Source organism: Rhinopithecus roxellana, chromosome 1, assembly GCF_007565055.1.
Source record: "Rhinopithecus roxellana isolate Shanxi Qingling chromosome 1, ASM756505v1, whole genome shotgun sequence".
Classification (NCBI taxonomy): domain Eukaryota; kingdom Metazoa; phylum Chordata; class Mammalia; order Primates; family Cercopithecidae; genus Rhinopithecus; species Rhinopithecus roxellana.
The window spans coordinates 84,544,840-84,571,348 of record NC_044549.1 but is presented as its reverse complement, the minus strand read 5'-3'; the positions used below and the strand labels follow the sequence as shown (position 1 = coordinate 84,571,348).

General features: G+C 41.1%; 1 protein-coding gene across 14 annotated transcripts in view; it reads left to right on the top strand.

The window, feature by feature from the left end:
- CADPS (calcium dependent secretion activator) overlaps positions 1–26,509 on the top strand; it is a 492,502-nt gene that overhangs the window by 292,155 nt on the left and 173,838 nt on the right. For all 14 annotated transcript variants that reach the window (XM_030927221.1, XM_030927190.1, XM_030927201.1 and 11 more), the window contains 3 exons: positions 4,287–4,398; positions 11,773–11,912; positions 24,886–24,952. In XM_030927221.1, coding sequence (XP_030783081.1) covers positions 4,287–4,398; positions 11,773–11,912; positions 24,886–24,952 — 319 coding nt within the window. The remainder of the gene's footprint in view (positions 1–4,286; positions 4,399–11,772; positions 11,913–24,885; positions 24,953–26,509) is intronic.

Below are 26,509 nucleotides of genomic sequence, written 5' to 3'. Positions count from 1 at the left end.
AACTCTTTTGGTTTCCAGCAGAAACCTTTCTCATCCCCATGACCAAGTATAATGAATGCCCAAAGAGGTGTCTTTTATGTTATTTTTATTTATTTTCTTTTAGAGACAGGGTCTCGCTCTGTCACCCAAGCTGGAGTACAGTGGTGTGATCATAGCTCACTGTAACCTCAAAGTCCTAGGCTCAAAGTGATCTTTAGGCCTCGGCCTCCCAAGTAGCTAGGACTTCAGGCATGCACCACCAGATGCAGCTAATTATTTTACTTTGTTTTTTGCAGAAAATATAAAAAGCCTGGGTCTTTCTATGTTGCCCAGGCTACTCTCAAATTCCTGGCCTCCAAAAGCACTAGGATTACAGGAGTAAGGCACCACACCCAGCCATGCAAAGAGATTAATAGTACAATTAATCATAAGTAAATTCATGGTCACATTTTTTGCCAGTGTTGCTAATCACTAATAATGCTTATTACTGATAATTTTTACAATAATAGCAGCAATAGCTTTAAAATGAGATTTTGGGTTCTGGCCCAACTTGGTCATAATTCCCTGGCATAAAATAGACAAGATCTTTGAGTGTCTCCTCAGTTTTCTCATCTATGAAATGGCAATGATAATAGCTATTTTACCATTCATCTGCATAGTAGAAAGGGCAATGTCAATCTTGCTTCCTTTACACAGGGTCAGTTACTTACTAAGTGCTTGATAAACATGTGTTGGATAGAAGCCACAAAGGATACAAAAGTATAGCAAGATAAGGGGACTGATTTCTAGTGTTCTATAGTACTACAGGGTGATTATAGTTAACAGTAATTTATAGCATACTTTCAAATAGCTAGAGAGGATTTTGAACGTTCCCAACACACACAAAAAATGATAAATATTTGAGGTGATGGATATGCTGATTACCCTGACTTGATTATTACACATTGTATACATGTAGCAAAATAGCACTCTGGGCCAGGTGTGGTGGCTCATGCCTGTAATCCTAGCACTTTGGGAGGCCAAGATGGGTGGATCACTTGAGGTCAGGAGTTCGCAACCAGCCTGGCTAACACGGTGAAATCCCGTCTCTACTAAAAATACAAAAAAATTAGCTGGGCATGGAGGCGGGTAATTTCAGCTGCTTGGGAGGCTGAGGCGGGAGAATCACTTGTACCCGGGAGGCAGAGGTTGCAGTGAGCCAAGATCACGCCACTGCACTACAACCTGGGCAACAGAGCGAGACTCTGTCTAAAAAAAAAAAAAAATTAGCACTCTGTACCCCATTGTATTAGGGTTCTGCAGAGGGACAAAACTAATAGGATATATGTGTGTGTGTGTGTGTGTGTGTGTGTGTGTGTGTGTGTGTGTGTGTATACATATATGTAAAAAGCGGAGTTTATTAAGTATTAACTTACACAATCACAAGGTCCCACAATAGGCTGTCTGCAAGCTGAGGAGGAAGGAGAGCCAGTCTGAGTCCCAAAACTGAAGAACTTGGAGTATGTCCGAGGGCAGGAAGCATCCAGCACGGGAGAAAGATGTAGGCTGGGAGGCTAGGCCAGTGTCTCCTTTTCACATTTTTCTACCTGCTTTATATTCTCTGGAAGGTGGTTAGATTGTGCCCACCAGATTAGGGTGGATCTACCTTCCCCAGCCCACTGACTCAAATGTTAATCTCTTTTGGCAACACCCTCACAGACACACCTAGGATTTATACTTTGTATCCTTCAATCCAATCAAGTTGACACTCAGTATTAACCATCATACCTATAAATATGTACAATTATTACATGTCACCTAATCATTAAATAAATAACTATAAAGTGATGAGCAATAATCACTATTACTAGAATACATCTCCTTACCTTGGGAAGGGAAAGTAGCCAAAATTTGTTGGGTTCCCAACCTGTTCCAAACTTGCAGCTGTTTCTTCTTTACAACTAGTCTGTGAAATTAGCTTATTTTATAGCTGAGGAAATTGACAGGGACATTAATTCCTCACCCCAAATTTCATGGTTTGCAAGTGACTAAGCCAGGATTTGAACTAAAGGTATCTGGTTCAAAACCCTTGCTGTTGTTAAGACAAAGATTTCCCTATCTTGGGGTCTTGCTGCAGTTGCTGACAACCACTTAGGAGTTTCTATCTGTACCTCAAACATTTTGCTGATGTGTTTGAAACCTGTCACTTTTTGTGTTATCTCATGGCCTCCTCCATGTCCTGTCTTTCTCTACTATGACTGTTGTGCTTTCTCAGTGGTTTTATGCACTGAGATCCCCATGGATCTGGTTTCCCTTCATCTCAATTTTTCTGGCCTTCTTTTGTCAACTCTCACTAGATTCCCTGGGTCTTTGAGTTAATAGCATTTATTTGATTGAAGGCAACACTGAGACTAGGATGCAGGTTTCCATAATTTACAAAACAAGAATACAAACAGGGTAAAATGTACAAGCCCGCTAGTAGTCAACAAATTATCCATGAAAACAACAATGATAAAATAGGCCAGAAGAAAAAGTGAATAATGACACTCAGAACAGGCAAGAAGGAAGCCCTGTGATTTGCACTTTCATTCCCAAATGGTGGCAGGATAGTCACTGCCTTTGTGGAAAGCATTTTGGGAATAGGCATCTCAAGCCTTGAAAGTGTGCATTGATGAGCACAGCTCCTGCAGCAGTGTAAGATCTCTAAATTTTTGTTGACGAAAGAAGAAATGATCTCCCAGCTAGGTCTGTATCCTGAGGAAACAGTCAGAGATGAAATCAAAAGTTAATATCTAACTCCTAGCTATTCAGGAGACTGAGGTGGAAGGATTGCTTGAGCCCAGGAGTTCAAAACTAGCTTGGACAACAGAGCCAGACCCCCATCTCAAAACACAAAACAAAACAAAATTAATGTTCAATTCTATTTCAATAATAGAAGAATGGCTAAACAAATTATGGTACATAGAGAAAATGTAATACAGAATCATTAAAAATTATAATGAGCATTTTAAAGTATAAAAGTTAGTCATTGTATAAAGTAAAATGAAAAACTTCTGTAAATGATAAGTATGCTGTTTTCTAGTTCTGTAAAAGACATTATATTTGGCGTCATTCATTTATTCAGCAAATATTTGTTAAGTTCCTTCTATATGTCCAGCACTGTGCTAAGTTCTGGGTATGAAACATAAAAACACAGTCGCTGTGCTCATGGAGTTTACAGAATATTAGGGGATTCTGCTATAAAATAATGACACAAATCAATAATTATAAATCCAGTGATTGCTAGGATGCAAAATTAAGTAGTATGCTAAAGAGAGGTTAATACCAGAACCCAGTTTAGGTTGGGAGATCAAGGGACAGTGGTTTTAAGCTGAGACCCAAAGAGGTAGCCCAGTGAATGGGTGGGGTGGGGAGAAACATTGCCAACAGAGGAACCATACATGTAACAAGCCTGAGATGGCAGAGTCAGGAGGCTTGTGAAATTGGAGCAGATGAGTGACAGTCCATAGGTAGGAACAGGAATGGAATAGGTGCCATGGACCTGGGGCTCAATGCAATCCAGTTAACACTTCTGGAAGATCACACTGCTTGCAGGCACAGAATGGAAAGAGATTAATTCTCTGTAAAAATAATAATGAGTGAATGAAGAGGCTGCATTTGTGGCTCATGTGAGCCACACCTGGTGCTCTACCCAGATTCTGGGTAAGCCAGGCTCCCATCTGGGGAATACTGAGACTCAGATATCCACAAACTATGAGCAGGGAATGGTATTCCCACATCCTCATCCTTCTCCCTTCAATCTCTCTTTGACCTTAACAGGGTGGCGCTCCATAATCTCCTTATTCAATTCATCTTTGAATGCCAGTGAAAATGGGGCTCCCCACCTCCCCACCACTACTGCTGAAGTCTCATTTGAAAGTCAGGTGTTGGCTTGAACCAACTGAAGCCCCATCCCAAAATCTACAACTGCAGTTTTCACGAATGTCAAAGGATGCAAGGAAATATTAGTGATTTCTCTGGAATCGTTTGTAGATACAGCAAATGCATGGGAACAAGTTCTCACCAACTTGAGTTTATGCTAATTTCAAGTCATTCCTTATAGTGCTCTGTGAAGACCATGGCAACTTTCTGAGCATCTGTCTTGCATTTGCCTAACAAGTTAATTAACACTTTTGTTACTCTGGCAGCTTTGAAGGGGAGGAGAGAAGGATGTGACAGCTAATGCTGCCTTGGGTTAACCCTGCATTCACCTGACCTGGAAACAGTGGAATAGTTTAGACTCATCAAGGCAGATATGTCTACAATGACCTCTTTGATTCTGTCTGCAGCTGGGGCACCCAGGGTGACTTCTCCACAACCCATGCACTGCCAGCTGTGAAGGTGAAGCTGTTCACAGAGAGCACAGGCGTCCTGGCCTTGGAGGACAAGGAGCTCGGGCGGGTAAGTGCTTCCCATCACAAGGGGGACTCCAGAGAGAGGATTTCCCCAGCTAGGTCTGCAGTGCACAGGTCACCAAGAGGCAGCATTGCCAAATACTGAGAGGCTCAGTTTTGAACTTTAAATCCTGGACTCCACTCTACATTAGCTGGGTGACCTTGAACAAGTTCCTCAACCACTCTGAGCCTCAGGTTGTCTTCTACAAAGCTGGGATAACAAGAGTGTGCCCTACAGGAGATAGAGCAGGAGTTCTCAATACTATCAGACCCAAACATCCTTTAGAGTTAAGATTTGTAAAGTCTTTTACTGTCTTAAAGTGGAATTCTTAGATGATGTAACTGCCTACCCACCTGACAATGTTAAAGTCAACACAATGACATAAGAGAGAAACAAAAGGAAGTAAATTAATAGTAAAAAACTTCAAAATGTAAATACTCAAAGATCTAATAGAGGAGTGCTCTGCTTGTTCCCGTGTGAATAGTCACTGTGAGGGTGACAGCTACAAAACCCACTGTGAGGTGTGAAGATGTGCTGTACTGGTGACTCCTAAGCCTGAGCATCAGTAAACTGATTTACTGAAATGTTAAGCAATACTTAGTAAAGTGTCCTTGATTTCCTTAGAAGTGTGCCAAGAAGACTTTGATCTGAAATGTAAGACAAGAGTTAGGATCTCCATGTAGTTCATTATAAACAGATTTTTTCACCTCCACTAATATCCCATGGGAATATTCAAAAGTCAGATGGGATGCAGGAAGATGCCTCACTAGGAAGTGTCATCTCATTCCTTGCAGGATGTTTAGCATCCCTGGACCCACCCACTCACTGCCAACAGGGACTGGCACCAATTGTTTTGTCAATCAAAACGTCATTAAAATTTCTGAGACACCACTGAGAGGTGGTACCAACCCCCTTGAGAACCACTGAGATAATAGTGAAATTTCTGTTTGCATCTGAACCATTGACTCTGCCCCAAGAAGCCAGTAATATTTTCACAAGTTGATTTTGCCAATAACCTACCCCACCTGCTTATGGTAAAATCCAAACTCGTTTAATTTGGCTTCTGCTCACCAATTCACCCCCATGTGCTGCCACATTCCTCCCTGCCTACTATACCCCAGCATCATTGGCCAAATTTCAATCCCTCATATAAACCAAATTCTCTCCCTCCTCAGGGGACTTCCTCTCTATCTGTTGTCATCTCTCCACCTCCCAACCCTTCAAAAAGCATAAATGCCTTCTCTGCATAAATGCCACCTCCTTGGAGAGTCCTTTCCTGACAGCTCAGTCTTCTTCATTTGCTATCTCAGCTCCTTGTTCACATACACTACTGAAGTGATCACCAATGAGAGAAAGAAACAGAATTGACAGACATTCAGGCTTCTGTCTGCCCCACTGGACTGTAAAACCTCCATGAAGATAGAAACCTAAGCTATTTTGTTCACTACCTTATACCCAGAGCCCAACACATAGACTTTCAATAAATTTTATTTCGGCTGGGCGCAGTGGCTCACGCCTGTAATCCCAGCACTTTGGGAGGCCGAGGTGGGCGGATCACCTGAGGTCAGGCGTTCGAGACCAGCCAGGCCCATATGGCGAAACCCCATCTCTACTAAAAACACCAAAAAAATTAGCCGGGCATGGTGGCAGGCACCTGTTATCCTAGCTACTCAGGCGACTGAGGCAGAAGAATCACTTGAACCCCGGAGGCAGAGGTTGCAGTGAGCCGAGATCACACCATTGCATTCCAGCCTGGGCAACAGGAGTGAAACTCTGTCTCAAAAAATAATAATAATAAAATTAATAAATAAATAAATATAAATTCTATTTCATTCTGGTTTAATGCATAATCACTCCTGAAAGCTAAGTGATCTCAGCCCAGACAATCTCTGAGCCTCTGATATAACATCTATAGCATAATGAGAGACCACCCCTGACAAGCACACAGGCACACACACCTAACAATGCCAGCAATAATTCATTTCCCGTGCTTCCTTTTTTTCTTCCTTTCTTTCACCCATTTTTCCAATCTGGCTTTCATCTATGGAATCAAACTGGAGTCATATTACTACAGCATAGACCACAGATAGAGGTAAAATGAAAAGCAAATAAAGATAACAGCAAAAGCAAAAAACAGTGTCCCTACCCAGAAAAGTGGGAGGAGGAGATGATGAAAGAAAATATTTAGCTGTTTTCTTTAAGAAACGATAGATATTCATTTCTGTCCCTAGGGAAAGACAGATACACATAGAGTGGAGGAATTATCCTGCCTTTCATTTTTCTTCAAATTTCTCCTTTTCCAAGAAGGCAGATGTTAAGAATCATGAGTCTCAGAGACCCTGAATATTAGTGTTAGAAGGAACAAGTGTAACTGACCAGCCCAGAATGCTCAACCTGGGTCCACAATGAGCCTCCGAAGACCCAGGATCCAGAATGCTCTGGATGTTTTGGGGGTTTTTTTGGTTTTTTGTTTGTTTGTTTTTTGTTGTTTTTTTTTTGTTGTTGTTTTTATTTTTATTTTTGTTTTTGTTTTTGTTTTTGCCGGAGTCTCTCTCTGTTGTCCAAGCTGGAGTACAGTGACATGATCTTGGCTCACTGCAACCTCTACCTCCCAGGTTCAAGTGATTCTTATGCCTCAGCCTCCCAAGTAACTGGGATTACAGGCACGTACCACCACATCTGGCTAATTTTTGTATTTTTAGTAGAGATGGGGTTTCATCATGTTGGCCAGGCTGGTCTAGAACTGCTGACCTCAAGTGATCCGCCCACCTCGGCCTCCCAAAATGCTAGGATTACAGGCATGAGCTACCGCACCCAGCCTGGAAATAGTTTACAAATGTGTTTGTGCCTGGGCCTATATGCATTTTTCTGGACTGGCTACCAAAGCATTCACCGACTTCTCAAAGCCATTTCTACTCAGAAAAGTTAAGGCCACTGGCATATTGAAATCCTTTGTTTTATAGATATGAAAACTTGCTCCCATGGAAGGCAGGAGACTTCTCCAGAGCCATCCAGCCAGTCAGGGGCCCATGCATGGGCCAGGCCACTATCCCAAAGACTTTGTGCACAGCCCCTCAGTGCTCTCACAAGACAACCCTGCTGAGGCAGCCACAGTCATCACTTCTTTTGTGCAGAAGAGCATGCTGAGGCCCAGAGGGTACAGTTCCTTCAGAAATGTTGCCTCACCTCCAGGGCTATTTGCACTACACTATGTTATCCCTACACAAAAAGAAAACCCTGGGCTCTGCTGCTGTGGTGAAGGCCATGGGCTTGCCACAGCCACACACACACTAATTTCATAATGATTCGTTCTCTTCCTCAGGCCCCTCATACATTCCCCCAGATGCTAGTTTATTCCTCCTTTGTGCCAAAGAAACTTTCTGCCAGTTGCAGTGGAGCTGGCCTGCCTGGCCCTTGTGCTGGCTGGACACCCTCTGCTGGCAGCATCTTCATGGGCAGCAGCTGGGTGACCCAAGAGTGCAGTGAAGCCACACTTGGACCTCACAAGAGAGTGTTTCTATGCTCTGATTCTTCCCACACTTAGCAGACCCACGTTTAGAAATCCTGGTGTTACATTTATTCATTCAACCACTTTTTGGTTTGTTTCTTTAGTGTTATGTTTTGTTTTTAATAACCTTTTAATTAAAAAAATTCATGCACATTGTGAAAACAAGTTAAAATTGATATATAGTGAAAAGTGATTATATCTTCTATCTCATCCTAGTATCCCTTCCCAGAAAAAAAATTTCTTCTCAACTTATGGTTATCCTTCCCCAAATAGTCTCTGCATGTACAAACATAGCATATGTAAGCATATATTCCCCCTCTTTTAAAAAAAGCACAATTGGAAGCTTCTATATCCACGCTTCTCTACATGGTCCCTGAAATCATTATATTTGGTGAGTAGTTTTCATATGACCCTAGACTGACCTATCTCCTTTTTACATAACTGCATTATATTCCACTATGTAGATACATTTTATTTAACAAATCCTCTATTGATGATTTTTTAGATTATTTCATCTTTGGCTATATAAACAATGCTTCAGTGAATAGCCTTGAATTTATTTCTTTGTATATATGTGGATATCCATAGAATAAGTTTTCAAAATATATTTTGCTGACTGAAATTTGCCACCAAATTGTCCCCTAAAGTGCATGCACCAACTGATCCTTCCACAAAAGGCAGAAGAGAGTGCCTGTTTTCTTGCATCCTTCCCAACCCTGCAATATTATAGGATTGTAGGCCTGCTGTGTCCAATCATTTGTGCTATGCACAGAGCAAATAGAAATAATGACAGGTAAAAACCCTTAACCTAACGAAGCATAAGGGACACAGACATAAAACCAGAAATTATAGTGCAACATGCAGTGTTCTGTTAGGCCAAAAAGAAGAAAGAAAAAAAACACCTGGAAATGAAGCACTTAGCGAGAAGGCAGAATCCAGTCATCCAGACTGAGGGGCAGGGACTTCCTGGGGTATGCAAGAGGTACCGAGAGAGATATAAGCTAAGTCGAGGAGGGGATCTGTCAGGTAAAGACTCAAGGTAAAGCAGTCCCCCAGCAGGCCCTGCCTGTGTGCCCAGGCAACTAGGAGAAGCCACGGCTGGCTGGAGTGCAGCTACTGCAGGGAGTGGGTCGTGGCGGCCACATCAGCATCCCCACATCAAAGCACAGCACACATGGTCCGCGGCTGAACTGACAAAGTACTTGATTAGCAGCCTGGAATGTCCAGATGAGGTGTCTGGTCTGCTTGGGACTCATGTGCACCCAGAAGGACCCTCATAATTCAGCATCACTGACACATACAAATGAGTCATCAGCCTGTCAGGGGTATCCAAGGTGGGGGCAAAGACAGAAGAGAGCTGTGGTCACTTCATCTCTCCATCCACCCTGGAAAAGAGGTCTCCCCAGCATGCAATTGCACATGGAAAGAAGTCTTTGTGGCACAGCCGGTAATGAGCTGCGGCCATTGCATCACGAATGGACACCATATTGCCAGTGGGAAGCACGCCCAGAATCCATATGGCGAAAGGCCTGTTAATGAGCTCTGGGTGCCCAGAGCACTGCTCCCTCTGTGATTTTGCCAAACAGGCAGCAGCAGACAGAAGCCCAGGGCCTTTCTTACTTACTGCTGTTCTGGCCCTGGATGGGGTGTCTCTTATCAGCACCTCCTTTCCTGACTTCCCAGCACATCTCGCCACTACCTCTCTTAGGCCAGACCAGCTCAGGATGGAAGGTCAGCTTCACTGAGATCAGCAGCTGCCTCAAAGTGTCGGGCCTCGGGATGTGGCACGTGATACAGGGTGACATGTAAGAACAGGCAGTTCCTGGAGAAAAGGGAGAGGTCTCCACGACCCAGCAGTGCCCTAACTCACTGATTTCCTCCCAGCATCTGTCCTATGACATGTTGCAGTTCTCTGGTGCCAGTTAAGTGAATTTATACATTTTATGCTGGAACTGGAACTGAGTGAACCCTTACAAAATAAACAAGCGGCCTCAGAAGATAACTGCACAAAAGCTCTGATTTGGAGGTAGTACTAGCAATGCAAGCCTGGCAAACAAGAAAATGGCGGAGCCAACACCTGACCTACTAGCAAACATTCTGTCACTCATATCATGAGATAAAAACAATGCCAATGTAATCAGATGGGACAAAATGTCGGTCAAGACATGATGAAATTATTTAGAAGACTACTCGAACAATGGATTTATAACCAATGTCATCAACAATGTACCTTGCCCTAAATGTTATGTGGTACCTTAAATATAGCTAATAATACCACAACCACCACAATTTGCAAGTTATTCCAAAATGTGGATTTTTAAATCTTTAGCCCATCTTTGATTTGTGTATATTTTATGATATATGCAATAAGGTAATATATTAATACAAAGTAAACTTATGTAATATAAAATGTTAGCATATAGATACTGGGCTAATTGCTCAAAAACATTATACTAAAATAGCACATGATCATAAAACATTGACAGCCTCTGTTCTGAAAAATCAGGCTTTTCTGTATTTCAATCATGTCATAAGACATTGGGAAGACTTGAAATTTGTGGTTAGCAAGAATGTATATTTCATCGGAGATAGGGAATTTAATGAAGAAAAAGGGTCAGGCCCAGAAAGAGAAGGGCTAAGAAATCAGCATAAATGAAGCACATCTAAGTGGGCTGATTTTTTTTTTTTTTCCTGCCATGGCCTCCTCCTCCTCTCAGCAGTCTTATTCCACAATCACACAGGAAGTCATACGTGTCTACCCTTCAAGCATGGGCCAAGCTTGCATGACTAGTGAAGCTGATACAGCATCTATACGGCTACAGTGTTCCCCCATGAGACCATCAGCCCCTCATGGCCATCTCCAGAGGTGAAAGAAGCCCAAGAAAGGGGCCCGCTATCCCTGCACCTGGAGAAAATAAATACTTCGAAAACAGCCAAAGCAACGTGCCACAAACCAGGGCATGCTGCCATCACAGAAGCAAATCTTAGCAAGCCCAGCTTTTGTTGTGCCTATATTTAGTTCATGTTCCCTTAGTTTCAGGGATTTTCCAAATATTCCATTCCTCCCTAAATGCATGTTCCCCAGATCCCTTGTGGCTCCTGAGAACTCTGTGATCACAAAGCGAAAAAGTGGATTTAGTGAGTTACTCACTTCCTGTTTCACTCTCAGAAGTCCAGACAATAAGAATGGACGCAGAAGACCCAAATTAAACTGCCATCTCTGAAGCACACTGGGGAAAGGCATTTCCTAAGAGCTCATCCTTCCTCAAGTCATGTGTGCTTTCATCCATGCCTGGGCAAAGTTGGGTGTTGTGTGATAAGATTTCCAGACCGGATGAAATCAGGTTGAAATGTGTGACTCCAAGCAAGTCCCTTTCCTTCCCTGAGTCTCACATTTCTCATCCTTCAAATAAGGTTCCTTCCATTTTCCCCGGGGGCCTTGAGGTATTTCTCCTCTTGAAAAGTGAAAGAAATCCTAAAGAATGGAGAAAAAGCACTCTCTCATATATAAGCATATTTCTTCCTTTTATGCATCCATCTTCTTATACAAAGATGTAGAGAATAATGTGTGGACAATGTTCTCCATTCTGGGTTTGTTTAGTATGTCTGAACATTAGAAAAGTCAAAGCAGAATCACAGAAATCATGATTTTCATGACAGAATGATCATTACAGAATTACAGAAAACTTTACTTTCATAAAATTTGCCAGGAAGAGAAGGAAGGAGCAAAAGAATGTGTTTCTGTCCCCAGGCATGGCTGCTCCACAGTGAGAACTGTTCAAGTCACTCCACTACTCAGAATCAAAGTTTCTCATCTATAAAAACATAATGGTGCTTCTCTTTCCTAGCTGCTTGTCCTTTTTCCTCTACAGGTTATTCTCCATCCCACCCCAAACAGCCCCAAACAGTCAGAGTGGCACAAAATGACAGTCTCCAAAAACTGCCCTGACCAAGATCTCAAAATCAAACTTGCTGTCCGAATGGATAAGCCTCAAAACATGAAGCATTCTGGGTAAGTGTTTCTTCCCCAACTAGCAGTTTTGGACACACGTCTGTTCGTTTCTCAAAACAAAAACAGAAACAAACACAAGATCTTCAGAGAACTATGTAGAAGGAAATATAAAGGATCCATATTAAAATATTTGACTTTGATATTTACTGTAATTTCCCTCAATTCTTAGGATGACTGTATTTGCATTTTTTGCTGTCAAGATAGAAAAATGTCCTTCTCTTTCTCTAATAGCGTTTCTAGGACAATTCAAAACTGTCTAAGCAGCATGCTAGGTGATTCTAGTTTGGGGAGGTCCTATAGGCTCTGTGTACCTTGTCAGAGGCATCCAGTTCATTCAGACTCTGCATATGACTCACTTGCTCCTCAATCAGCAACCACATCTTCGAGGTGTGAGCAGCAGGGACAGGCCACCTTCAATCAATTCACATTTAATATATTTTAGTATTTAGTGCAGCATTTAAATGAATGAGAAAAAATAGAAAATCTGTGATCATCTTCATTTTCTTAAGGTTTGAGAAAAAATGACCAATTAATTTCAAGTAAAGTAAAAAGAATAGGTAAGATGCCATATTTTTTTTTTTACAAATAAAACCAGTGATTTTTCTAGAAAATGTTTGTTGATGACTGAGTATATGGTGAGCCATGACCTATTAAACTAAATCACATGGATCTCATTATCTCAGAAAACATGATAATCATGTAACTCTTTTTTTTTTTTTTTTTTTTTTTTTTTTTTTTTTTTTTTTTTTTTGAGACGGAGTCTCGCTCTGTCACCCAGGCTGGAGTGCAGTGGCCAGATCTTAGCTCACTGCAAGCTCCGCTTCCCGGGTTCACGCCATTCTCCTGCCTCAGCCTCCCGAATAGCTGGGACTACAGGCGCCGCCACCTCGCCCAGCTAGCTTTTTGTATTTTTAGTAGAGACGGGGTTTCACCGTGTTAGCCAGAGATGGTCTCGATCTCCTGACCTCGTGATCCACCTGTCTCGGCCTCCCAAAGTGCTGGGATTACAGGCTTGAGCCACCGCGCCCGGCTCATGTAACTCTTAAAAGGGAAAGTTTAACTGGTAGAAGGGAATGGAGTGTTCGGCGGGTATTCTGCAGGTACAGTGCCAACTGGCGATCATTCTGCTTAGCCCCTCTGGGCCCTAGAGAGGTCTCATTAATTCTTTTTTGGGTGTATGTATATTGATGATGAGGCTCAAAGTGTTAAAAGTGCCAATAAAAATGAGGGTTACAGCTGGACACGGTGTCTTACACCTGTAATCCCAGCACTTTGGGAGGCCAAGGCAGAAGGATCACCTGAGGTCAGGATTTGAGACCAGCCTGACCAACATGGTAAAACTGCATCTCTACTAAAAATACAAAAAAATTAGCTAAGCATGGTGGCGGGCACCTGTAATCCTAGCTATTCAGGAGGCTGAGGCGGGAGAATCGCTTGAACTCGGGAGGCGGAGGTTGCTGTGAGCCAAGATTGTGCCATTGCACTCCAGCCTGGGCAACAGGGTGAGACTCCATCTCAAAAAAAAAAAAAAAAAAAAAAAAAAAAAGGGGTTGGTTAGATGTACTAGAGTTTTGGGGAATTCAGAAACCCAATTTCAGGGCCTAGCCGTAATTAAGACAAGATTAAACAGAAGCTCACATGAAGTCCAGGACAGGAATTGAACTTCCCAGTAGATGAGCAGACCACAGCAGCATGCAGTCAGAGAGTAAAAACAGGAGCCTAGCCACGGTGCCTCGGAGTTCTAGGAAGTGAAAAAAGCCCAAGTTTCCAGAGAAAAACAAAGACCTACCAGTCAGGGCACCAGAGAGATTCAGGTATGAAAGGTTCCAGAGGAAGCAAAGGTCACCTGTGAGCTGGAGACCAGTGACTCAACGCCAGGTTTGGTTTGGATTTAGAGAATTTGCTTTGCATTGTCTTCCGGCCAAATTATTCCAAGCCTGAGATGGGATTAGGGCAAAGCTCTTCTGCCTGGGGTGTGAAAATACCATAGGAGCGTATGCAGGGCCCTAAGTATACATTCAGCCCTTTGTCAAGTGTCCAGGATGAAATACAACCAGATTTTCTTCAATTAAATTAGAATGCCATGAAACATTGCTGAGGTCTACTGTTCTTCCTTCTTATCATGCTCCTGGTATATATTCTGACAGTATTCATGGAATTTCTCCCTAATATGTCTTCCTCCTCTGTGATGAACATGCTACTTTCAAGACAAAGGGGTTGATAATTCAGTTAGGTTTCTGTAATACACAAGAAAAGATCTGCATCTTTAGCAAAATCCTGCCTCATAAATACTCCGTAAATATTTGCTAAAGGAACCAGCACATGAGTGAGCAGAACAGACATAGAGAGAGAGAGAGAGAGACAAAGGGGATAGGGGAGATCAAAGAGAGAAAACAGAACAGAATATGAATGAATGTGTCTGTCCTCTAAACTGCTTTTTTTCAACTTCCTTTAAAAAGATGATCAGTGCCTCAACCCACATTCGAGTCCCCTTTGAAGCACTGTACTAGGAGTTTTATTCTGTCACTTATTCTCCACAGCAACCACCTGACACAGGTATTATTTTCCCTATTGGATGAATTTCCATTTCCCACATTGTCTTCATTCACTCTGCTGGAAACTGAACTAACTGATTTGGATTGGGGAATTTTTGTGTTGATTTGTTTGTGAAATTATTAACATATTTCAGGCTACCTTGACCCTACAGATGACAGAAGAAATATGTAGCTCACTTCTGACAGGTTTCATAGCTATTTCATATTGCTAGACTTCCATTTTAAAATTATCCCTGCCAGGAAATACACCAAGAGAGCTTAAAATAGCTCTGAAAAGTGAACGGTGGATGCCTTAATAACACCATCAGACCCAATGTGGCCTAAATCAGGGGTGAGCAACTGTAGTTGCCTAAGGGACTATTCAGGGAAAATAAAAATGTTTATGGACTACAATATTTTTTCCATTTAAACTTAAAATAGTTTTACTGAGCCCAGTTGTGTAAAGGAGGATAGAAATATGAGAGCAATGTCACAGCTTAGAAAATGGGAGAGAAAAAGGAAAAAAAAATTTTTTTTTGAGACAGGGTGTGGCTCTGTCACCCAGGTGGGAGTGCAGCAGCGTGATCTCTGCTCACTGCAGCCTCTGCCTCCCAGGCTCAAGCCATCCTCCCACCTCTGCCTCCCAAGTAGCTGGGACCACAGGTGTGCACCACCACACCCAGCTAATTTTTGTATTTTTTGGTAGAGATGAGGTTTTTGCCAGGTTGGCCAGGCTGGTCTCAAACTCCTGGACTCAAGCAATCTGCTTGCCTTGGCTTCCCAAAGTTCTGGGTGGCGTGAGCCACCGTGACCACCCGAAAAAGAAATTTTTAAGAGGCATAGCTGAGGTTATAAATTGTTTCCACATTAAGGTTTTTGTAAACATAAAAGGAACATAAGAATCACTGGGAATTATGAATATTGGTGTGCACTGTGGTTCTTTGAATGAGCCACTGGGCCATTCAGAATAACTTTATTGAATAGAAATGTGTCAACGGGAAAAATCAACACTGCTTCTTGATCTTAAAATGTTAGTATCTGGGCATATTTGAGAATCAGCAACTCCTAGGTGTCTTTCTAATTTTCATCTTTTTTATCTGTATGGTGTTTTCAAGTTCAGGAAGTACGTTCACATCCATTCTCTTATTTTATCACTGAAACTGCCTCACAAGGAGTGGTATTATCATTCTCCCATCTTAATAAATGAACCCCCCTTCACCCAGATACCCAGACCAAAAACCTTGAAGTGATCATTGACATTTTTCTTTCTCATCCACCATCAATTTTTGTATTTCTTTTTGAGACAGGGTCTTGCTCTGTCACCCAGACTGGAGTGCAAAGGTGCAATCCTAGCTTACTCCAGCCTTGACCTCCTGGGCTCAAGCAGTCCTCCCACCTCAGCCTCCCAAGTAGCTGGGACTACAGCCATGTACTACCATGCCCAGCTAAGATTTACAAAAAAAAAAAAAAAAAATTATAGAGATAGGATCTCACTATATTGCCTTGGCGGGTCTCAAACTCTTAGCCTCAAGCAATCCTCCCCCCTCAGCCTCTCAAAGGGCTGGGATTACAGATATGAGCCACCAAACCTGGCCATCATCAAATTCTTTTCCCTCTATCTTCAATATAAATCTAGAATTCAACCCTTCACCCCTGCCTCCATCTCACCATTGGCCTCCAAGCCTCCATTGCTGCTTCCCTTCACTTGCTGCTCCTGCCTCATAAGCAGTTCCCTGCTTCTGCCCCTGCCTCCCAGTATTCTATTTCCTACCGCGAAGCAAGGGAATTTTCTTTAAAAAACGCAAGTCGGATCCTGCCACTTGAATGCATGAAAACCTCCAGTGATTCCCCATCTCATTCAGAGTAAAAGCCAATGTTGTTACCATGACTATGAGACCCTGCCTACCTGGTCTTGATCACTGTTCCAGCCACATTGGCCTCCTTGCTCTTCCTCCCAGGCACAAAGTACACCCCCATCTCAAGGCCCTTGTCCCAGCTGTTTCCCTTCTCTTTCACACAGATCTCCAACATTTCTATACCTTATCAGAAAGCCTTACCTGGCCCACCTGTGTCCTCTCTCTCTCTCTTACTCTGTTTTGTTTTCACCAGAGCTCTTACCATTTATATCATATACTTCTTTATTTGTTAGTTCGTTGTCTGTCTTTCCCACTAGACTGTGAGTTTCTTGTCAGAAGGGAAATTTGTCTCCTTTTTTCACAGGACCCTCATACAGAGACTGACATATAGCAAAAGTCCAGTGAATTATTTTTTGTTTAGATGAATAAGTGAATAAATGAACCCCCATTTACACTTAGAGAAATTGGATCTTAAAGTGGTTAAAAGACTTGCCCAAGTCAGAGTAAGCATTAGAGCTGGGTCCAGAGTTATTGCTTTCAATCCAACCTTAACTGAGGACCTGAAGCTTGACTAAAATAGAGAGCTCCTCATGGCTCCCCATTTAATTCATTCAATGAATTGCAGTCCACCAACCAGGAGTAATTTGCAGCAATTCTGATTATCCTTTTATTTTTTAACAAACTTCAAAAGGAATACAGTTTGTAACACTCAGCTATCTTCTTAAAATCTCTTTTCCTCTTCCATTTCTGTAGCTGTGCTACTGTTCTAGACCTCTTGTTCTTCAAAATCATCCCACTTCTCTCCTCCTCATAGGTCTTCAAGACACCACTCTTTCCGGCACAGACTCTAAAACCAGGGTACTGGACTAGACTAATTAAATATCTTCGGTGTTTCATTTTTATCTCCCTTGTTGACTTCTTATCTATAAACGTCAATTAGATCAAGTCAGTTTATAGTGTTGTTCAAATAATCTATATCCTTACTGATTTTCTGTCATTCATTTAGAGGAAGCTCTCAATCTCTTACTACAATTTTAAATTTGTTTCTCCTTGTAGTTATGTCTGTTTTTGCTTCATAGGTTTTGAAGCTTTGTTATTAGCTGCAGAAACATTTAAGATTGTTATGTCTTCTTGATTGACTTACTCCTTTATCATTATGAAATAATCTTCTTGATCCCCAGCAATATTCTTTTCCTGCAATTTACTTTGTATGACAGTGATGTAGCCCCTCCGGTTTTTTTAATAGAAAAAGTGTTAGCATGGTAAATCTTTTTTTTCTATCTTTTTATTTTTAACCTATTTGTGTCTTTTATAAAGTGCATTTCTTATAGGCAGCATAGAATGCGGTCTAAGTTTTTAACTCAGATTTGAAGATCTCTGCCTTTTAGTTGAGATATTTAGCCTAATTGCATTTAATGTTATTATTGATAGATTTAAACTTATTTTGTTATTTGTCATCCTCGCTTTTTATTTTCTGTTTGTCCTATCTGATCTTTATTCCCTTTTTCCTATTTTTCTGCTTTCTTTGGAATTAGCTGAATATCTTTGTGATTCTACTTTGTCTTCTTTATTATCCCTAAATGCCAATTAGGTCAAATTGCCTGGAATGCAATTCTTGCCACAACCACTTACTAGCTGTAGGCAAGTTTCTTAACCCCTCTGGACTACATTTTGCTCAACGTAAAACAGAAATAACAACAGTGTTTGTCTTGTAGGGTTGTTGTGAGGACTAAATGAGCTAATACATGTACAGTATTTAGAACAAGGTCTGATACATGGTAACAGCTACAGCTATAGAAGAGTTATTGTTGTTAGTGGTGTTGGTTGTAATCATCATTGTTATTTGCTTTCATCTATTCTTTGTACTTTTCCCCAGCCCATGCTGCTTCTTGCTGGGCTGCTGTAAGATAGCTGAGGTACCTGGAGTCTCCCTGCTCTGCATATGCTCCTTCACACCCAAGAAGAGGACAAAAGCATTCCTGTAGGAATCGTGGTTCTTGTCTCACTGTGACTTCTGTTCTTGTAAGAAATTCTTATGAAGAATTTCTGACAAGGAGGAATAATTTCAAGAGACCTATTGTACAATATGATGACTATGATTCATAACAATATATTGTATCCTTGACAGTTGCAAGAGTAGACATTTAATAAAGAAAGCTATGTTACTAATTCACATTAAATTCACAAATATCATATGAGAGAAGACTGTCCCTTTTTTTATTCAAATGAAAAGTTACAAGCATTGCCATGGGTGCTACCCTGCCAAGTAGTCCCAGAGCAGAGGGACACTGAGGCCAGGCTGGTCTTCCATGATTCAGCAATTTTGGGGGATTCCTGGAACTTAAGTTGAACACAGATGAATCTTCCTCCTATTTTTTTAATCCTTTGTAGGTCGCTCACTCTGGCATCTCGTATAACTAAAATGTCCCCAGTGAATAACATGAATGTCAGTGACCCAGTAGCAAGAATTTTACAAAAATGTCATAAGAGAGGATACATTCAAATCATGATGCAAAATATGGCCTGGAGCTCCAACCCCAGACATGTGTACCTCACTTTCCTTCTCAACAGATGTGCACCCAAAAGTTGAATGTGAATTCAAATAAAGAATCCAAAGAGAAACCCTTTGCAAAGTTAGTAATTATTTACTCTTTCTACTAGGACTGCTTTTTTTTCTTCTTCTTCTTTTTTTTTTTTTTTTTTTTTTTTGAGACAGTCTTGCTCTGTCACCCAGGCTGAAGTGCAGTGGCATGATCTCAGCTTACTACAACGTCTGCTTCCAGGTTCAACTGATACTTATATCAGTTCAACTGATACTCCTGAGTAGCTAGAACTACAGACGCATACCACCATGTCCAGCTAATTTTATTTTTTCAGTAGAGATGAGGTTTCACTATGTTGACCAGGCTGGTCTCAATCTCCTAACCTCAACTGATCTGTCCACCTCAGCCTCCCAAAGTGCTAGGAGTACAGGTGTGAGCCACTGTGAGGACTGCTGTTTTTACTACTACAAATAGTAGCACACATAACAACAACAACAATACTTATCCAGCCCTTACCACGTGCCAGTGAGCATGCTAAGTGCTTGACACATATCACCCCCATGAGTTCTCACAAGAACTCTATAAAGTAACTATTATGTTATCCCCATTTTACAGCTAAGGAAACTGAGGCACAGGGCAGCTAAGCCAAAGGAAAGTTAATGACAGAGCCAAAATTGCCACTTAGGTGTTTCTCCTTTAGTCTGAGATCTAACCACTGGTCTAAACTGCTTCTCAGTACATTAGAATGCTGCTTTATCTATTGGTAAATCCAGATTTCCACATATCTGGACAGCCTGAAGACAGAGAGTTCAGGGCCACTAATGCCCACACAAATAGATCTGCCTGTAGTGTGAGAAGCTAGGAGGGAAGCCACCTATATGTCTGCAATAACAGAACTTCCATCTGCTCCAGGTACTGTGCATCCTATTTAATGAGCATGTTTCCACCCAACAAAACGCAGAGCCGGAGCTGACTAGACAGAAACAGTACATCTCAGCCCTCAGTTTTTCTTGGTTTTGACACCTTCTGGTATGTGCCAAATTAGCAATAAATTCTGAGGAAAACCTCAGAGGGAAAGCCCCTCCCTCAAGCAGACTTTCCGAAGGAAAATTGTTGCTTTTTCTCTGATCCCACCAGCTTTCCCATTCAGAAGCCTTTAACCAGAAATCCCCTCTGTTCAATTAGAATCGTGACTCATGTTCTTACTTCAAAAAAGGAAACCAAAGTTTGTCATCTAGAAAGGAGGAGGAAGAGTGTGAAGAAGAGGGTGCTTTAGAGTCAGACTGTTCTGAGTTTAATTTCTGACTGTGTCCTTCATCAGCTGTGGAACCTGGGAAAGTTACTTAAACTTTCTCAGCCTCAGCTCCCTCAACTGTAAAATAGGAATAATAGTATATAATGATATAGCTAATAGTAAGTATTTACTTTAACCTAGCTATTGTTCTAAGCACTTTATGTTTCTACTTTAATCCTCACACCCTTGAGGTAGGTACCATCATTATTATCCCCATTGTATAGATGAGAAAACTGAAGTAGAGATAACTCTAGTAATTTATTTGCCCAAGTTTGCACATGAATCTGGGTAACATATCTCCAGATTTAAGCTCTTAACTCCTCCAGACGAGTGTAATAAATTCACATAAAGTGCCTGGCACAGCACAGAAAACTTGTAACACTTCACTAAGTAGTAGTTATTGTTTTTATTATGAAGGAGTAGTTAACGATTCAATATGAATTACACTGTATGGGTTCTATAAACTTCTTTTTCTACTTTCATTCTCATGTATTATGATTATATACACAATAGATGTTGTAGCTGTATTCATTGTTGCAAATCTCTTTCTATGGATGAAAAGTAAAGGGAAAGCGTTAGTAGCTGCCAGATATAATTCCAGAAAAGTGTGAGGCTGTTACAGTCTTGCTAGTCATTACTAAAAAAACTGCAGTATTTCTTGCCCACTTCCTGAATTTGATTTTTTACATCATCTACTTCCCTATGTACCTAAGTCCAAGATTTCCTTTCACATATTTAACTTATTGTTTGCTGCTAAAATGATATGTTTTCCTCTGCCCATAGAGAGATTTTGTAGTAAAGCTGACATTTATTGTGCATCTACTTCCTGACATGCCTCATGCTTATACTTCACAAGCACTGTCTCATTTAATCCTCACAACAGCCCTATTAGTGAGGAACCATTACTGACCTGTCTTATGGAGCACCAAGAGGTTAAGCATCTTGACCAACATCTCACAGTAACTGGTAGAACTAGAACTGGAAGATTATACTCTTAACTGTTACAAGCCAGTAATCTCTCTCCTTAGCCCTGGCTGAACCTCCCTCTTATGTCCATTTATTCCATGAATACATTAATATATTATTTTAAGCACTGACCAGGACAGCTAGATGATCTATGTAACCTCAGAGCTGTTTGCGCCGGCCTCAGCAGCAGCTCAGGGCTGATAAAATTATCAGTCATCCAGTCCATGCTCCCTGCCTCAGCTTTGGTCCAGCCATCACCTCTCTTGCCTGAGCCCCTGTGACCAGCTCTTCACTGATCTCTTTGCTTTCTCTCTTGCCACCCCCTTCCTCCTACAGTGTATTCTCTATCCAGCAGCCAGTGAGATCTTCTTAAATAGAAATATGATTGTGTCCCCCCTCCCCCCACTTTTAAAACCCTTCCATAGTTTCCCATTCATATTTAGAATAAGCATACTGGCAATCTGATTTACCCATTTAAGAGGTCAGTCTGGCTACTGCAGGATGAATGGAGAATAGACACAAGAAGGAAAGTAGGAAAGCCCGTTAGCAGACTCCTGTCATGGTCCAGGTGTTGTTGTTGATGGTGACTTGACTGGGTAGTTGCAATAGGGATGGAATGAGATGGGATACATTTGGAAAGGCAAGTTTGAAGAACTTGGCAATGGATTATATGTTTTGTATGCAGTGTTTTAAAATCTCATCAGGAATCTTTAGAAAGATCGCTCTGATCTCTCAAGAGCATGGCACTTAAAACCAACTGAACTGTAACAAATGTCTATTGACCAGTTACCATATATCAGGAACTCATAGGAATTCAGAAAGAAGAACATGGTTCTGTGCTAGGTATTTAGAAAGCAGAATCAGAGTTCCTTCCCTCCAGAAACTCACAGTTCAATAGTAACAATAAATATAACCACAAATAAATTAAAGCTGTGTGATAATTGTAACAGCAGAATTATCTACAAGGCCTAGGAGATGATGACATCAAAGTAAAGGTTTAAACTGAGGGAGAATATGAGTTTTCCCATGAGGAACAGGGAGAAGGCATCCCAGGCAGCATAGGTTCTACCACGTTACAGAGGTGTGAATTTTTATGGTGTGATCAGGAATTACAGATACACAATGTAGATAATACAATGTGTGGGAACCAAGTCAAGGGTGTAAGCAGAGATGGAAAATGAAAAGTTTTTTAGGCTAGGTCAAGACGCTGGACTTTGTCCCTATAGGCTAAGGTTTTCCCGAGTGCATTCATGCCACTGATAGTACACTAGATCGTTTTAATGATATACAGACGAGCATGGATCAGATATAATTGGCCTTCCCTATCCACAGGTTCTACATCTGAGAAATCAACCAACCATGGAAGGGAAATATTTGGGGGGGGGGGAAACAATGAAAAATAAAAATACCATAATAAAAAGTAATGTGAATTTAAAATAATACAGTAGAACAACTATTTACATAGTATTTACATTGTACAACGTATTATAGGCACTCTAGAGATGATTTAATATATATGGGAGGGGCCAGGTGAGGTGTCTCATGCCTGTAATCCCAGCACTTTGGGAGGCCGAGGCAGGCAGATCAACTGAGGTCAAGAGTTCGAGACCAGCCTGGTCAACATGGTGAAACCCCATCTCTACTAAAAATAACAAAAATTAGCCAGGCATGGTGGTACACATCTGTAATCCCAGCTACTCAGGAGGCTGAGGCAGGAGAATCGCTTGAACCCAGGAGGTGGAGGTTGCAGTGAGGAAATCATGCCATTGCACTCCAGGCTGGGTGACGGAGTGCGACTCCATCTCAAAAAAAGAAAAAAAAATTTTTTAAAAAGGATGTGCTTAGGTTATATGCAAATACTACACCATTTTATGTAACGGACTTGAGCATCTGTGGATTTTGGTGTCTGCAGGGGTCCTGGAACCAATTCCCTGTAGATGCTGAGGGACAAATGTAATCATTTATGTATTTTAATGTGTGCTACATAATGTATAATTAGTATATCAAGCATATAATATAGTTTCTTTTTCAAAATAAATGTATTCATGTTAAGTAAGTTAATTTGAAGAAAAATATCAAGTAAATCAATAGAACAGGTGAACAGATGTGGGACCAATCATGAAAATGAAATGTAAGAGGCCAAAGTTTGAGGCACCTTTCATATAAATGGCAGGGGAAGGGGGTAGGCACTGAAGGAATTTTAGCATGGAAAAGGCATGATAAGATTTGCAGGTGGTAAGCTCTGTCTCATTTCCAGGAATAGGATGAAAATCATTCTCGTGTCCCTGAAACCAATTAAGAGGTTCCTCTATAATTGTCCATGGAAGCAAAAAGTGTGGGTGGGGACTAAAATAGTGGAAGTGGGAAGAGGGAAGACGGAGCCGTGAGGAACTCCCCAGGAGGTAAAAACTCAACTGCACTTGGCTACTGAGGAATAAGGATGAAGAAACAGAAGGACCCAGGATGACTCCTGGATTTCTGGCTTGAAGGTCTGAGTAGATTTTGGCTGCCAGCCACTCTTAAGGGCCCCTGATATTTGTCAGGCAGGAAAAATTTTAATTAGGTGAATTCTTCATTATGTTCCAAAGCAGAAATTCTGTCTGATTTGAGGTGAAGTGAGGATTTGGAAGTTTTCCAGTGGGTATTGATGACAGTAAACAGGTAAAGCCAGTTTTAGAACTCAGTTAGTATTTGAATGTATTTCAGTATGACCAGATCTCTCCTTTCTTAGTTGGATAGAGCCTGAAAAATGCCAGCCTCGATTCCTAGATCGGTGCCAGTTCAATATGTAACAATCCACAAAGCAGATAGGATAATACATGAATTGATTAGTAATACTGATCTTAGGCCAGGCGCGGTGGCTCACACCTGTAATCCCAGCACTTTGGGAGACCGAGGTGGATGGATCAACTGAGGTCAGGAGTTTGAGACCAGCCTGACGAAAATGGTGAAACTCCATCTCTACTAAAAATACAAAATTAGCCAGGCATGGTGGCACATCCCTGTAATCCCAGCTACTTGGGAGGCTGAGGCAGGAAAATCACTTAAACCCAGGAGGAGGAGTTTGCGGTGAGCTGAGATCGCACCATTGCACTCCAGCCTGGGAAACGAGTGAAACTCTGCCTCAAAAAAAAAAAAAAAAAAAAAAAAACAGTAATACTTATCTTAACATATCCAGATAGCTTTGAGCTCTGCCTCTATAGTTCTCAACCCTCCTTTTTATTTTATTTTCCTGTATAAAAAAATAATTTCTTTCAACAGAAGAGCTTTTGGAGAAGGAGGAAGGAAGTGGGGAGAACTTCCTGTGTTGACTTGGAACTTCCTCCCTGTAATGTACCTGCATTTCTCCCAGTAATACACCTGCAATACAGCAAAAGAAAACAAGGGAAGGTTTTCCTGAATGAAACTTGACAAGAGGCAAAAGAGTTGTGAGATTTAGCACCCTCTTTTTTCTTTTGTGTGCAGTGTCTTTCAGGAGTTCCCCTACCTAAAAGACTTTCAGCACATACACAAATTAAGTTGCAGCATAACATTTTCCAGGGTGCTTTCTGGAATCAGTCAAGGAGTCTAAGTCTCACAATAGGCCTCAATTCCTCCTGTAAGTGGAAGTGAACAGTGCTTGCTGTTGCTTATGCTTAACCACAGGCTCCAAAATCTGTGCCCTGTTCCTGAGCCATGTGCATTTCCTTGTTTATAAGTACCAAGCTTCATGGCAAAGTGTGTTCAACAATTCACTTACTCATGCATTAATGCAGCTCTGGTCTTTCTCCTTTCCCTTAGGTATTTATGGGCCATCGGTAAGAATGTCTGGAAGAGATGGAAGAAAAGGTTTTTTGTATTGGTGCAGGTAACTAACTCTTCAACTCTAATAATATCAGTCTTAAGAGACATCGGTATTAAAGATTTGCTAGAATGAATGAATGCTTTTTAACTGAGTATAACTTTAATAAAATACACAGAGCTCATGCATTTAGCACAATGAATTTTTACATATATCCATGTAACCACCATTCAGAGGAGGATACGGAACATTTCCAGTACCCAAAGGGCTCCCTTGTGCTCTATTCTCTATTTTTATATCACTTTAAATTTTTAAAAAATTAATGGATACTCATAATTTTTTAATTCAAACAATACAGAAGTATGTGAGATAAGTCGGGGAGAGTAGACTCCCACCCCTGCCTGGTCTCCTGCCAGGGATGAAGGATTCCAGGAGGGAGCAAGCTCATGCCAAGTGAGGGCTACAGGGACATTGACTTCGGCTGAAAACAATGTAGCATTTTGAAAAGAACTGAGATAGGCATTATAAGTAAAGTCAGAATTTAGTTGGACTTTTTGCCTCTATTTTATTATTTAGTGTGTTTGAATTTGAATCATCTGTGTGGGAGTGCTCTACTCTTCTTGGTGCCTGGTGCTTCCAAAAGTCTTAGCCAATGTCCCGTAACTATGTTTAATATCTAGAATAAATGTTTCTAGTAAACTTAGTAAAGTAAAAAAAAGATTTTTTTTTTAACTTAAACAAACCAAATTCTTCAAGTTGTTCTGCAACTTGCTTTTTCCACACAAGTTATTTAGATACCTTCAATGTTTACACACATAACTCTGGCTCTAATATCTGTAAACTTTTCCCTTTTGGATAGACTTCTAGACTTTCCCAATTTAGACTATTCTTAATACTGCAGGGAACATCTGTATATATGGATGTAGATGCAGATATTGATGTTAATACATTAGTCATATATAAATAATATCTTTACTGTTGAGCATTTCTTAAATTTTTTTCCAGAAATAGTAATACCTGTCCTTGAAAGATCCCATCTTTTTGGTTGGGGAGGGGTATTTATTTTTTGCATCAGGATTTTTCGGTTTACAAAGAAATTTTCCAGTGCCTCTTTTTAATTTTCAGACTCCACCGGAGCATTTAAACTATAATTCAATTTGCAGAAATCTAATTTATGCTATACTCTGAAAGATTTCACAAAGTGAGTCAACTTGTAACTGAGTGACAAAGGTGCTTATTGGGTTACTTGACCAGGATTAATATTTAGAGTGCTACCAATATTTAGAGTACTTTATACTCGGAGACCTGACTATACAGCAACTCCCTTTTAGGTCTAAATGACCTTGAGGGTTCCACCAACTCTGAACTTCTAAGACTAGACCGTCTATAGATCTACTTAAGTCTCTGCTGTGCCACTAAGGCAAAATGCAGCTCTCTGACTCTAATAAGCAAGAGGTAATCTTTGCTTTCAATATTGTTGTAGGGTAGAACAAAACCTTAAAGTGATTTAGCCACAAAGAACATTTTGGAATGATGCCCATCCCTCAAAATAACCCGTGGTTGCCAGGTGTGGTGGCTCACGCCTGTAATTCCAGCACTTTGGGAGGCCGAGGCGGGTGGATC